The sequence below is a fragment of the Chionomys nivalis genome, chromosome 23 (assembly GCF_950005125.1).
Source record: "Chionomys nivalis chromosome 23, mChiNiv1.1, whole genome shotgun sequence".
In the NCBI taxonomy this organism is placed as follows: Eukaryota; Metazoa; Chordata; class Mammalia; order Rodentia; family Cricetidae; genus Chionomys; species Chionomys nivalis.
The window spans coordinates 24,930,042-24,945,163 of NC_080108.1; the positions used below are offsets into that span (position 1 = coordinate 24,930,042).

The 15,122-nt window shown below is 44.4% G+C and overlaps 1 protein-coding gene across 2 annotated transcripts in view; it reads right to left on the reverse strand.

The window, feature by feature from the left end:
• Positions 1 to 15,122, reverse strand: part of Ttc23 (tetratricopeptide repeat domain 23) — a 79,325-nt gene that overhangs the window by 42,982 nt on the left and 21,221 nt on the right. For both annotated transcript variants that reach the window (XM_057756604.1, XM_057756602.1), the window contains exons 4-6: positions 14,524 to 14,674; positions 13,998 to 14,123; positions 6,369 to 6,546 (exon numbers count right to left, since the gene is read on the reverse strand). In XM_057756604.1, coding sequence (XP_057612587.1) covers positions 6,369 to 6,546; positions 13,998 to 14,123; positions 14,524 to 14,674 — 455 coding nt within the window. The remainder of the gene's footprint in view (positions 1 to 6,368; positions 6,547 to 13,997; positions 14,124 to 14,523; positions 14,675 to 15,122) is intronic.

The following is a 15,122-nucleotide window of genomic DNA, read 5'->3' on the forward strand; positions in this document are numbered from 1 at the left end:
AAGATTCTCAGGATCAGCAGCTAGCCTGCTCTCGTGAGAGGAAAACAGGATATCTATAAGATAGGACATCTACAAAGCAAGATGACTGCAAAGTAGGATATCTATAAGATAAGAGCAGGATGTCTGCTGCCAGACATCCATGCTGGGAGAGGAAAACCATTCATGCCCCCCGCCTCATTCCGATAACCAAGCTTCTGCTTCTGTAAATTGCTTTTTGCTGCCCTCTTTCCTATAAAAAGTCCTCCTCCCAGTCTGCAGGTGCGCAAGTCCTCCGAAAGACTTTGCCGCCCGCAGGTACCTGTGTCTACCTAATAAACCTCTTGCAGTTTGCATCCGACTCGTGCTCTCGGCCTGGTCTGTGGGTCTGGGGTCTCCACCTGAGGGAAGGTCCCTACCGGGGGTCTTTCATTCTAACCCAGATTCAAAATCCAAATGCAACAGAAGATAGAAATTTGAACATACAGAGACAAATGAATTAGAAAAACGTCACCAATAAGCTCGGCAAGGTTGTGATACACAAGACGGATGGGCATTAAAAAAAGCATGCATTTCTCCATCAGTGACTACTGGGGGCCAGTAAGCGGGAAAAGGAGAACTGTGGTTGGAATGTAAAATGAAACTTAAAAAAATAAAAAAATAAAAGAATTTCAAATACTATTAAAAAACATAGGTGACAAGATGTGTTGGTGAGGACACAGAGGAGGGGCAACCCTCATATTGGAGCACTTCATTGGTAGGCATCGAAAACACTGAGGTCGCTTTGGAAAACAGCCTACTGGCTCTCTGACTCAGTGGTTATTCCCAGTCTTACACTCAAGAGAAACCAAAGTGTATGTCTGTACGAAACTTGAATATAAATGCTTATACAGCATTAATTATAATAGCCCCAAAGCACAAACAACCCAAAAGTCTATCAAATGGTAAGCTGATAAAAATCTAGTATATCTACACAGTAAAACACATGAAAATGATGAAAGTGAAGATGCTAGATACGAACAAACCATGGTTATGGTAAGTCAGACACAATAGACCGTATATTGTCAGACTGTTTCTATGAAATGTCCAGAACAGGCAAAGCCACACAGAGAGCAAACAGATAGTTTCTAGGAGAAAGAAATGGATGATTACTGCTAGTGGCTGCAGTGTTTCTCAAAAACTCTACGAAACTAGATAGTGACTGTAAAAATTTGTAAATGTAAACACCACTAAATTGTATACTTTAAGAGAATAGCTTTAATGTTGTACAAATATATGATCTCAATAAAAATATGAGCAAAATTTAAAAACAAATGACAACTTGGGTGAAAATACTTACAACGTATATTATGGATACCAGGATCAATATTGTAACATGTAAAGAGCCTTTAATAGATATGAAAGGCTAGATCAAAAATCCTGTTTATAAATTGGCAAGTGATATAAGTCACACAAAATGACAATTCACAGAAAGAATTAGAGTGCCTTTAACATATGAAAAGATATTCCACTCCAGTTTTAAAAATAGAAATGCAAATTTAAGCTATATTGAAATGTCATTTCTCACCCATCAGCTTGGAACTAACTTGAAAGCCTGACAATACACGTTGTTGAAGTAGGCAATGGGGAAACTGGTGTTCTTATACAAGGTGTGGAAATACAGATGGCACGTGCCTCTGAAAGGTGACTCAGAAGAATAGCACAACTAAAAATGAGAGAACAATAGCAATCCATTTCGCAATAATACATAAAACCACCAAAACATACTGGACTCGACCTAGGGGCCTCTCTCTATAGTGGTTTGAATGAGAAGGGCCCCAGAGGCCTGTATGTTTGACGCTCAATTTGGGAAAGGATTAGGAGGTGTGGCCTTGTTGGAGGAAGTGTGTCACTGGGGGTGGGCTTTAAGGTTTCAAAAGCCAATGCCATTCCCAGTTCTCTCTCTCTGTCACATGCTTGATATATATATATATATATTTGTTACTTACTTAGTGGGGAGAAAGTGAGGGCTACTCCTAGCAGCAGGTGGCAACTGATAAAGGCAGTAGGAATGATAAAACAGAAAAGCAGTGTTCTGTGACTATCATTGTTAAGATTGTATTAGGAAAGACTTATCAGTAGATGCCAGACCTAGAGAGATATTTGACAGAGAGCAGACTATAGAAAGCTAACTAGGTGAAAGAGAGAAAACAGTTACTGCACAGTAGAGAGACTATGTAACAACACAACAGGGTGATGACGTCATCAATCCAGACAGATGCGCACTGTCTGAGTCTGTCCTTGGCCCCTCCAAGGCATCCCTATGACCACGTGCATATATACATGTGTGTGTGTGTGTTTATAGGGATTTCCATATAGACAGACAGGGAACAGATATAGGAAGTACTATAAATGGTGACTACGGGTCTCACAAACAAGAGGCTCCAGCAAATTCATTTCCCACTCATGCAGCGCCAAGGTCTCCTGAGAGTGAAAAACCCTGACATTCTGCAGTCACATTCGTATGGGATTCCCTGTCCCGGATCAGACTCTTAGACACCTGCATTTCTGTAAGTCAGTGGTTCCTGTGCTGTGGCCTGCCCAACTCCAGTGCCTCACAGATCATTAGGTTTCCCTTCTCAAGTAAAAAACCCACACTGTCATGTCTACCACATTGTAAAACAATGTAACCAACTGCTCAGCTTTAACTAAAATATCTCGGTTGTATTTAAGCACACAAGCCTTCTCTAGGAAGACCCAGGGACGCCGGGGGTGCGCTAGCACACTATGGAACATGGCTCAGGGATGCTTCTCTAGACTGAACTCAAATCTTTGCATGCACACTGCCAACACCAGGCCTTGTAGAAGCCACACTCCTCCCAGTGAATTTTGCCACAAGTTGTGGCCCTTGCTGAATTACTCTGAACATGGTATCACTTGATAGATTTCTTTTGAGTTTTAGAAATCAGTAAACAAAGGAAAAAAAGTCAATGCTTTGCATGAAAAAGTTTAAGGAATAATATTTGAAAAGCAACTTATGAACTCTATGACATGAATACGCTAAAGAAAAACTTCACACGATCTTATCAGTACATGTGACAAAGCAGTCAACAGAATCCAATGCCCACTCATGATTGGAAAGAAAACAAAACTCTCAGTAAGCTGGGAAGGGAGGAAACAGTAACAGCTGGTGTGGGACTCAATGTGAAAAGCCTGCAGCTCTCCTTCTGAGGTCAGAAACAAGACAAGGATGTCCCCCATCACCGCTTTTCTGACCGTGAATTCTGGACAGTGTAATCAGACACGAAAATGAAATAAAAGGTATACAGATTGGGAATGAAGGAATGAGCTATCTTTATTTGCAGATGATATACCAAAATTCTGAAAGAATTTTGTTTGTTTTAAAAGCCCTGGGCCTGAGAGGCACTTATAGCAAGGTAAGAGCTGGTTGTCCCTACATCCCCTGAGAGATAAAGAGGGGTTTGCATCAATGCAAACTGAAGTATTTAACACAACTTGATTTATAATTTGATTCCAAAATGAAATCTGACAGAACAAGTGAAATATCATGTGACAAAACTATAAAACCACACGTGTGCTGAAAGGAAGTTTTTGAAAGAACCACACAGCGAGACTGTGCTTACACAGCGGGATGCATTGCTGATCCTGATCGATCAACATGCAAACGAGTTATTTCGTGGCTGCTGACAGTGATTCTAAAGATATTTAGAGAAGATTGAAAACAGCCAACACAGCACTAATGAAGACTGAAAGTGGAGCCTAGCGCTCCCTGATGTGGAAACAGGGACACAAAGAGGTCAGCGGAACAGAGGGCAGAGGTCAGCGGAACAGAGGGCAGAGGTCAGAGCAAAACCCCAGAACCACTGGTCTTTGATGGAAGCCCCAAGGCCACACAATGGAGAGCCAGACAGCCTTTCCGACATATAGGGTGGAGTTACTGAAGAGCCAAGCGAAACAAAATTAATCTAGACACAGACCTCACAATCTTCATAACAATTAACCTGAAATGGATCATAGACCTAGGAGAAAAACACAGAACGATAGGAAAATCTCAATGACTTTGGGTTTATAATAACTTTATAAAACACCAAACATGGAATGCTTGATAAGTTGGAAATCATTGAAATTGTAATTTTCTGGCCCAGTGAGATAGCTCAGTGGGCGAAGATTCCTGTCCCCAAGGCTGAGAGCCAGAGTTCATCTCCAGAGCCCACATCAGAAAAGGAGAGGCCAGACTCCAGCTAGCTGTCCTCTGACCTTTACCCATGCACCATGGCATGTATGTATCCACACACATAAACATATAAAGTGCAAAAATTCAACTAAAAACAAATTCTGTCCTGATACAAACAATGCCAGGAGAATAAAATGGCAAATTTGGGAGAATATTTGCCAAAGATACTACTGATAAAGACTTACTCAAAATACAGAAGGAACTCTGAAAACTCAACAATGAGAAAACCTGATTTTAAAAACAGCAAAGACCTTAACAAACACATCTCTAAGGAAGATGCTGGATGGCAAAACCAGAAAGATCCTCCACTTCAGCAGTGCCTGCTAGCGTGGTCACACCCAGGACAATGACAACTCCGACTGCTGTAGAAGATGCAGAGGAACAGGGACTCTCGCCACGGCTGGAGGGAACGTTACACCACGCGGGCTCTCTCTGAAGGCAATGTGACATCGCCTACAAAATGGTTCTTGCCATATGATCCCGAATTTACTCAAGAGTGTGGGAAACAACCTGCAGGATTTTACAGCAACATCATACAGAATTGAGAAATGATTGCTTAACTAAGATGTCTATAAGTAGGTGAATGGGTGAGTCAAATAGTCATTGCTAATAAGAAAGGTGCCCTCTTTTGTTTTTCCAAGACAGGGTCTTTCTTTATAACAGCCCTGGCTGTCCTGGAATTCAATCTGTAGACCAGGCTGGCTTTGTATGCAGAGATCTGCCTGCCTCTGCCTCCCGAGTGCTGGGATTAAAGGCATGTGCTACTACTGCCCAGTAGGAAGGGTTTTCTTAAGATATATACACACACAGAGGAAACATGAATGTGTGTTCAAAGTGAAAGAAGCCAGTCTGAACACATCCTATACAATTCCAAGTACATTCTAGAAGAGGCAAACTACAGCAATCGGAGGTCACCGGAGGCTCAGGCAGGGAAAGAGGAATCAGACGGGCAGGGAGGACTGTTAGGGCAGCTAGGCTGCTCTGTGTGGTTCTACGCTGTCAGGGCCCATGGCCCCAACATAAAAGCCATTTTTCCCTAACTGGACCGGTACGGAGGCGCGGGGAATGAGACACAGTTCACACAGCAATATCGGAAGAACATCTCAGGCTACATCCATTCTTGAAGATCTACCCGCGTTTATTATTCAAACACCTTTTATCCCCCAGGTAAACCAAGGTGGAAACTCATTGATATTCTCTTTCCGGGGACACAGGACTACAGAAACCTGCAACTTAAGTCACCAGCTTGGAATCAACACCTCTCCCCAGGTGATCTACATATCAACAAAAGAGAAGGAGCCATACATCCTGAGTCTTTGTTAGGTGGCTAGCTATTCTGGCAGGATTGTAGCTGCTAGTGCCCAAAGCATGTAAACCAGTTCCTTAAAAACTCTCTCCTTCTCTCCCTCACTCTCTCCCCCTCCCCTCCATACATTCTACTTGCAGTAATTGTACATATTCTATTTTTTTTTTTTTTTTTGGAGAACCCCGAATGACGCACACGCCAAGGAGTCTCCCAATGACAAGTGGAATAACAGCTTCCAATGCACCTTTGTCTACAGGCAAAGATTTTAGACTATAAATAAGAGGTCGGGTCATGGGGCCGGAGAGATGACTTAGCAGTTAGGAGAATATATTGCTCTTGCAGAGGACCTAAGCTTTGTTCCCAAGACCCATGTCAGGTGGCTCACAATTGCCTATAATTCGAGATCCCAGGGATACATACCTCTGGCTTCCAAAGGCATACACACACACATACACACACACGTGCACACACACTGAGAGACGCACATACACATTATTAAAAAAAATAAGAATTATATCTTCTTTCCCCCTTCCAAATGTACTAGTCAGTTTAGTAGCATAAACTCTAAAGGAACTAATAAAGATAAAGAGGCTTCATGTGGGAACAGTACTTGATTCTACATGTCATGTGAGAAATAGTCCCAGGCTGTCCGTGGAATATGCAGCTAGCAGCAGGGACCAGTACCCTGCACTCACCTGCTTCGCTCTCTAATAAGAAAACATCTGTTAAACATCTCTGCTGACCAAGTGTTTTAATTATCTTCAGCAAATAACAGGGCCAGGCCTTTTCAGAGCTGCTATGGTTCTTGTGTCTAGCACAGAGTTGGTGGCTGGCTAGTGGATAGTACCTTACCCGTGAGAAATGATTGACAGCGGCATCGTGGAATCCCAGGGCTTGCTCCACACCTGCCAGTTCCCTTAGCACTGGTACACACTCGAGACTGTTTTCGTCTTTGATGGTCTCAGTATATTCCAAAGCCTTTTGATAGTAGGGCAAAGCTTCTTTTGATCTTTTCTGACCTTGATACAACCTAAAAAAATAAATCAAACAAAACAAAACCAAAACACAGAGGGTTATTTTGAAATGAGTTACCACTCTAACTCTACTTGGCCTGATCGGATTTGCCTCTCGGACCCTGGAGCCCAGGTTTGTTTGCTTAAAAGCAAAGCTTTTCCTCCAGAAAGAAGCGGAGCAAGATGGTCAGGAGGGTTGATTCTGGACTGACCGGAAAGGCTTCAGTACTGGCTTCCCATTTACCAGAGTCATGACTTTTAACCACCTGTAAGCATCTTCCTCACCTATAAACCAAGAGTAACAACAGCATTATGAATATTAAATTAGCTCATGGTCATGAAAAAAGCTAGTAGCGTCTCGACACCTAGTAAGAGCTCTGTAGGTGTTTTAAAGAAATACAGTGTTTCAGTGATGACGATCATACAGGATGCTGAGCTTCTGATAACTGATCTGTTTAGAAATTGTTGGACAATTTGGACAACTTATGGTGCTGGACAAAGTGGCGCATGCCTTTAATCCCAGCACTGGAGAAGCAGAGGCAGGAGGATCTCTGTAAATTCAAGGCCAGCCTGGTGAGCTCCAGGCACCTAGAGCTTTTGTGGAGACCTTGTCTCAAAAACACAGAAAAAAAAAAACTGCTTATTGTGGGTGGAGAGATGGTAAGAGCACTTGTGCAAGCATGCGGTCTTGAGTTTGGACCTCAGCATCCAAGTGAAAAGTCAAAGACAGTGTGCACACTCTTAACCCAAGAGCTCTGAGGTAGAAACAGAAGGTTACTGGAGATCCTGTGTCAGGGGAATACGACAGAGAGTGAAAAGGTAGAGGGAGGGGCGAGGGAAAGGTGGAGGGAGATACTTTTTCTAGTATTGGTGCTGATATATTAACTTTGTCCAGAAGATGCTTCAGCTCCCATGGCATGGGTGAACAGACATAAGGAGCCTCGCACCTTCGGTGAGGGAAGTGCTTCTTCTGTGAGACACGTGGTGGAACAGAAAAGGCAGGTGAATTAGTCACGGTAAAGACAAACTCCTAGTGCTGGGGTGCGGCTCAATGGTAGCCCCTGTCTAGCATCCCCAAGGCCCTGGGTTTGATCCCCAGCCACTCACACAAATAAGGATTAAACAATAACCCAAACTCCTGGGCCCTGGACTAGCACAAGGAAGGCGGAAGGGATGAACTGCGTTCCAGGGTGCGTACAACACCTGCGAGCCACAAATAAGAGTGCCAGAGGATGAAGACGCGAATAAGCCAGGCGTGACGGCGCACGCCTTTAATTCCAACACGTGGGAGGCAGAGGCAGGTATATCTCGATGAGTTAGAGGCCAGCCTGGTCTATATAGCAATTTTCAGACCAGTTAAGGCAACACAGTAAGACTCTTGTCTCAAAAAAAAAAAATGTGAATAGATAATTCACAGGACAGAAATACCAAATGTTTAGGAAACCTGAAGAGATGCTCTATCTCAGTATCAGGGAAAGTAATCACAGTATTTGCATCTGATAAGTAGCTGGACAACATTAAATGTTGGCAAAGCTGGGGAGTAACATGAATTCATGCACCCTGCTAACGAGGACATAAATAAACAGGAGGAAAGTGTGGGAAACTCGGTAAGGCTGAGGGCGGGGATGCTCCCCACAAAGGCAGCTGTCCTCCCTGACACTTCAGACATAACCCTGCATATGTGTCTGGAGAGACATAGTAAAGATCATGTAAATAGTGCTCATAGTAGGCCTACCTCAGGCAAAGCTCAAAGGAAAATCACCCAAAATGAAGAGATTAGAATAACCAATGTGGATACATCTCAAAACGTATGGGGATTGTTATGGGGGTGGGGGGAGCAAGCTACAGATTGAAACATAAACACAAAGTCTGAAACAGAAAAGGAAACACACATACTCAGCTATACACATACACGATTTTTTAAAAAAAAGCCACTCGGCTTAATAAGGTAAATGCCTACAGGGATTGTGGCGAACACCTGGCAGGTTTCCATTTGTAAGACTTTCTATTGTGTGTGTCCCCATGCACAGGACTGTCTGGATAACACTATCTACAGTTTGTGTGCCTCAAATACTTGATTAAAGACAAACTAGAACAACAGTCTGTTGACCAGTGTGTCACAGAAGGAAGCCTTTTCTGTCGCCCAGTGAAGTCGGTGGTGTCTGCTATTACAGGGCTTCACCACCAGACACAGGCAGAAATGGGGCTCCCAGGCTAACGCACCCGCAGAGCGCTCTGAAACTCAAAGGCAAAGGGGAAAGCACACTCATGCGAGATTCGCCAAGTGGTTACTAAAAAGGAGTATTATATCAAGAACCAGCTCAGCGATGGTCTTCCTCTATCTGCAACTCACTTACGCATCAGTCGGTGTTGGGTAACCTTGTCTCCGGTTCCTTCTGTGTGACCCGTGGGGCAGCAATGCCTTTTCCTATCCCTTTCTATCTGTTGTGGGGAACGTTTGGGGATTTACCATCTACTGTGTTTGTGGTGTGCTCGGTAGCTAGAGGAAACACCAGACAGACGGAAAGACAGAGAATTCTGAACAACAGAATGCGACAGTGTGCTTGGCAGGTTCACAACTTACACCACGGCATATTTTATTGAATGAAAATACATCCCCAGTAACCACACAGAGCATGTGACATCTAGTGCAGGGATGCACACTCGTTCTGTGCACGCTCAACAAAGCAGGCTCCTTTCGGGTGCCCGAAGCCGCAGAGTCTGCTCTTAGAAGTCTGGGGTTTGGTGAGAATGCTGCGCTTCAGTGAATGGGAAGGACCGTATGGAAACAATATGATGAGTGCCCAGTCTTCAGAGAGCACAAGTGGGGTTTCCAAGAATCCACGCTTGAAAAGATTTGCATCTGCGCCCCTCTCCACACATGGCTGAGGGTTGCTGTTGGCCACATGGCCAGAATGCCAGTCAGCACTAGTGAATCACTCTGAACTGTGCACAGCAGCCTGGGCACTGATCTGAAAGAGCAGGCTGTAGTCAGGGAGTGGTGTGCACTCCTTTAACTCCAGCACTCAGGAGGCAGAGGCAGGCAGATTTCTGTGAGCTCCAGGCCAGCTTGGTCTACACAATGAGTTCCAGGGCATCCAGAACTACATAGTGAGACCCTGTCTCAAAAAAAAAAAAAAAAAAAAAGAATAGAAAAAGAAATAAACAGAAAAAGGAAGGAAGGACGAAAGGTGCAAACAGGTTCTGTCTGGCTACTTCCCCACGGTGTGACTTGGGAGATACCATTTTTGGTCTTAGCTCCTATGCAAATGGGAATATAAGAGTATCCACCTTGTAGTAAGGACTGAGGATGAAATATAATGTATTCAAGAACTTTCCACAGAAGGTATCAGTAACTAGCAGTTAATGTGCCTTTTATTCTCCTCTCCTCTTCCTTCCCCTCCCCTCTCCTCTTCTCTCCCCTACCATCCCCTCTTCTCCTCTCCATATTGTCCGTTCCTCTCTTTTTAAGGGACCACCATGTGTGTAGTCTAGCGCCCAGTTAATCCTCACAGCCACTTTCTGAGATCCTGTTCTTTGTGTGGTGGCCAGGGAGAGTGAGACACACAGGAGGCAGGGGGGTTTGCCCCTGTCTTCCCAGTGGGGTGGTTTGAACGAACCCCAACTTGAACCCAGGGCGCTGACTCACAGCCACGCTCACATCCTGTTCCCCTGCTTAGAAACACCTGGCAGGTGGCCCTCTTGACGCTTGAGGAAAAAAATCGTGTTTGCTCATTTCTGGGTTAGTTCAGCACAGCAGGGTGACTCGGGTGTTCATAGGCCAAGCTGGGGAAGACGCCAAACATGATGTCACATGGCCACAGAGAAAGCTGGGCGTGGCAATGGATCATCACGTCAGTGGGTCACCATCAGCAACGGTACCTTGTTATTTGAAAGAGGGCCGTGCATTGGCGCCCACTCATCTGTATGTATAAAGGTAAGTATCCACCTCCGGGAGCTCTGTGTGAGTTCCCAGAACAGAATGCAGTGCTGGGTACTGGGGGAAAGTAGTCCCATTTTTGCTGGTGACTTTCAGAAACACTTTGACACTCTGCAAGTTAGTAAGTCATTACTGAATTCAGTGGTGCTGTAGCAGAGGAGAGAAGGGATGGGGCATGGAGGGAAGGCGCCCCAGACCTCCTGCAGGGGTGGAAGTCTGTGTGGGAGTCACTTTGCGGCCCTAACTATCCGTGCCAGGCCTGCCTGGTAGGCACCATAAAAGGAGAAGCACACTAAAAGATGTCCTTTTAAGAGGGGCAGAAATCCAAAGGCTGCCCGAGACCTTCCCCTGGCCTTCCATTCCCAAGACTCATGAGAGAAAATGCCGCGCAGTTCAAGTGTAACTACAAACACATCCAAAGGCAAAGCCTTGTTTCTTTCTAAAGCAAGTCTGTTTGAACAAAATATTCCCCTTTCCGTGAGAACACAAAGCCAAGAGAGCAAACGAAAATCGCGCGTTTTAAACACACAAGTTCTGTGGGAAATGTCAGAGCGAAGAACCAGGAAAGAAATACGTGGCAGGATGGAAAACAACTCTATTATAACCAAAGGCATCTCCAAGAGTTTAACTGGGCCTTTAAATATGCTTGAGTGTTGTTCGACACAGACGTGGATAAAGCTCGCCACCTGCTGTCCACGTTTGGTATTGCGATTTGGCAAGCACTCTTAAGGTGGCGCTAGATTCTGGCAGAGGATACCTCAGTGTTTTGTAGCAACAGTGCTCAACACTAAGAACTGACGCACTAGTCAGGTCTCAACAGATGCAGCCAATATCAGATCTGGGGCCTCACATTTGTATACCTCCTGCACAATGGGATAAAAAACCATCTCATTCTGAGCAGGCAGAGACGCTGTGTGGGTTAGCTCTCTGGTCACCAACAAATGAGCTTTTTCCCTTCAGTTCTATGAATGGAACCAGTTTGCATATTTGGGGTCTGGTTTCTGTCACTCAATACTGTGTTTGTGAGAGTCATTCATGACGTTATGTAACAAACGGCTTGACAATGCCTTTGTATACGAACAGATCCCAGCGCTTCAGCTTCCTTTTGAGGACATTTGAGCTGTTCTCAGTTCTTGGCTACTGAATAACGAGGCTGGGAACAGACTTGGATGTGTGTTTTGGTGAATAAACATGCAAAGATTTCTACCGAGTATATATAGTGGGTGATACCGTTGGGTCAAAGAGTGTGAAGACGTTCAGATTTGGGAGATAATGGCACACAGTTTTCTAAGAGGCCTATCTAAAACAGCCAAGCAGTTACGAGGGAGGGGGCATTTCTGAGTGCACGTCCTTGCCAACACTTGGCACTATTAATCTTTCCAAAGATTTTGGCCTTTTCGTGGGACCATGGCATTATCTTACAACTTTAGCTCTCATTCCCTGATGACTGGTGAGACGGAACAGGCTCTGGGCGCCTGGTACTTCTCCATCTGTCTGCTCTTGACCCTGGGGAGTGACGTTTTGAATTTCTGCCTTGACTCCCACACAAACAGAACTATAACAAATTGTGAGCCGAATAAGCCCCGCCCTGCTATCCCTGCCCTGCTATCCCCGCCCCACACACTCCTTGCTGCCTTTGGTCAGGGCTCTTCGCCACAGCTACACAAACACTGGAGCAGAGATGACAAGTATCCAAAGGATGGGAGACGAAGGGGAAGGGGTGCTGCGGGTTCTCCTCCCCTTCGGCAAAACCTAGGGATATGTGTAACAATGGCAAACCACAGGATGTACACAGAATGTTGATCCCACTTGAGGGCTTTAAATACACTCATCTAAACACTAATACATCAGTTTAAGAACTATTTAAGATGTGCTGGGAGCAGTGGTTCACACCTTTAAACCCAGTACTTGGAAGGCAAAGGCAAGGGAAATCTCTGAGTTCGAGGCCAGCCAGGTCTACCGAGCTAATTCTAGGGCCCCCAGGTCTACACAGAAAAATCCTGTCTCAAAATGTGTGTGTGTGTGTGTGTGTGTGTTAAGGCGTATATTTGAATATCAGAAATTAATATAGCTCATATTATACAGACTCATTAAGTCATCGAACACACACATACACACAATAAAGAATGCAGCTTCTTCCGTGCCATTGGGAACATTCTAAGAGCTGAGGGGGCAGTGGCTGACAAAAGAAAACACATCCATCTCAGAGGTGCTTCTAAGCAGACAAGCTTCTACCCATAATGCCACAGCTAGAAAATCAGTTAACAGTGGGATAACTCAGAAAATCAATCCATCTGCAGACTAAAACCCCTAGTTTGGATAATCTTTAGATTTTCCAAAGTGAAGTTTCTAAACTGAGATATGAAATACTAAGAAGGTAAAGAGTGGTAACACCGTCTTGAAAACGTGAGGTAGAGGCTGGAGAGGTGCTTGGTAGCTTAACAGCAGGTACTGCTCCTGCAGAGGACCCCAGTTTGGTTCCCAGCACTCACATCAGGTGGATCACAATCACCTTAACTACAGTGCCAGGGATCTGACTCCCCCTTCTGGCCTCCTCAGTCACTGCACTCATGTGACCCACACATATATATACATATAGTTTTTTATAATCTTAAAACATATGAGGTAGAGGGAAATTTTGGAAACTCTTTGATATTTGCATGGGAAATATTTTCTAAGCAAAATTCAAAGGCATAAAGCAAAAAGGGAAAAAAATGATTCGCTATGACTCTGGTAAAATGAATAATTTCTATATTATGAAGAACACCATAGACAAAATAAAGGGCAATAGATATAAGAAAATACATGCGACATAATTACATGTATAACATAAGAAAAATCTCAATTATTAGTATGAAAACACAGAATTTCAAAAGAAAAGTAAGATAGACCTTAACAGGCTATTTGTGGATGGAGAATCTCAAATTCTCAGAGGTATACAGCGGTATTCAAACTCATTGATTCAATAAGAAAAGTAAATGGAATTTTAAAAATAATTGGGTAGCATGGTACATACTTCAGGGCATCAAGGTAGAAAGAGTTACAGTGCCAAATATTGTTGGGGGTTATCACAGATGGGACCCCATCCACCCTGCAAGAGGCCTCATAGCTGGGCATGGCAATGGGTCAGTGCCTAGTGAGCTCGTACTGCTGATATCCTGTAACCTAGGAATCCCATCCCAGGGGCAGAACCTCAGAAAAACATCTTCAATGTCAGCAAAGCTTCCTGGGATGAACGGTGATGATGCTGGGGTGGGAGAGAGGACAGGGGAAGGAGAGGGAAGAAGGGGCAACAGGGATGGGCAGAGCTGGCAGGAAGAAAGTCAGGGGAACGAGGAGAGGATCTCTGCGACCACAGGGGGTGGTGGCAGGAGTATATTCCACATCAAGTGACAAGCGACACTGGTGTTTGTCTTGGTTGGGGCTGTTCTGATATGACAGTGTTGCTCTTCTTTACTGGACAATGGCCTTGGGAGAAGCCTAAGAACCCTCAGTCAACAGACGTACGAGTTCTAAACCAGAACTTACTGTGCGAACGACAGCTTGATCCGTGCTTGGATTTCTACCCACTCCTCCTTTATCATGTTCCCACACTGCAGCATCTCCTTGGAAAGTCTTTCGGCTTTTAACAAGTTCTCCGCGGCTTCTTTAAATCTGAAATATGTTCAGGAAAAGTCCCGCTGGTTCCTAGATTCTGGAACCCCCATCTCCTGCACTTTCTTTGCTCATACAATACTGTTATCCCCTTGGGGGCTGGAGAGACGGCTCAGAGGTTAAGAGCATTGCCTGCTCTTCCAAAGGTCCTGAGTTCAATTCCCAGCAACCACATGATGGCTCACAACCATCTGTAATGGAGTCTGGTGCCCTCTGCTGGCCTGCAGGCATACACACAGACAGTATATTGCATACATAATAACTAACTAACTAAATAAATAAATACTTAAAAAAAAAACAATACTGTTATCCCCGAATAGCAACTTTTTGTTTGAGAATTAACTATAAGAATTTCAGAAACGGGGCTTTCTGTTGGTGAGGATTAGAAGCAAAAGGATACTTTTGCAGGGCGAGCATGGCTCTCCCCATGGTGTAGAAAAGCTCTATGGAACACTTGAAAACATCTGTCTTGTCGTGATAGGGACTCTCCATGGAGCTGGCCAGGATTTCTTTAGCTTTTTCCACATGCTGCTTTGCTTGTAGGGACATCCCTATGGACAGAGGGAAAAAAAAGAAATGTCAGTTTCTCTTCAATCTCAGTGATTCAGGAACATGATTCCCCACAGCCTGGGAATCTGGCAAGTGTTGTCCAGCCGCACACAGACTCAGATCTCGGAAGCAGGAACTAGTACCTTGACTATAACAACCCCAGATTTGTTTCATATCAAGTAATCACGACGGAAAGCATTTCCCGAAATGGCCTTTTTAGAAATAAGCACAACAAGCTGGAACTGAGCAGCTTTGAGATATCACCAGTATCAGATGTAAAATATAAATAATTATCAAAACACAAATGGAATGCAAGGACTGTGGCATTCTGGGTAGGAAGCGAGCTATTCAGGAATTGTGATCCTGGCTGAGTGACAGCAATCTAAATGACATACTAAGAAGTCTGAGTCTTCTGCTCATGCATTTGCAGTCATAATATTAAAGTGCTCT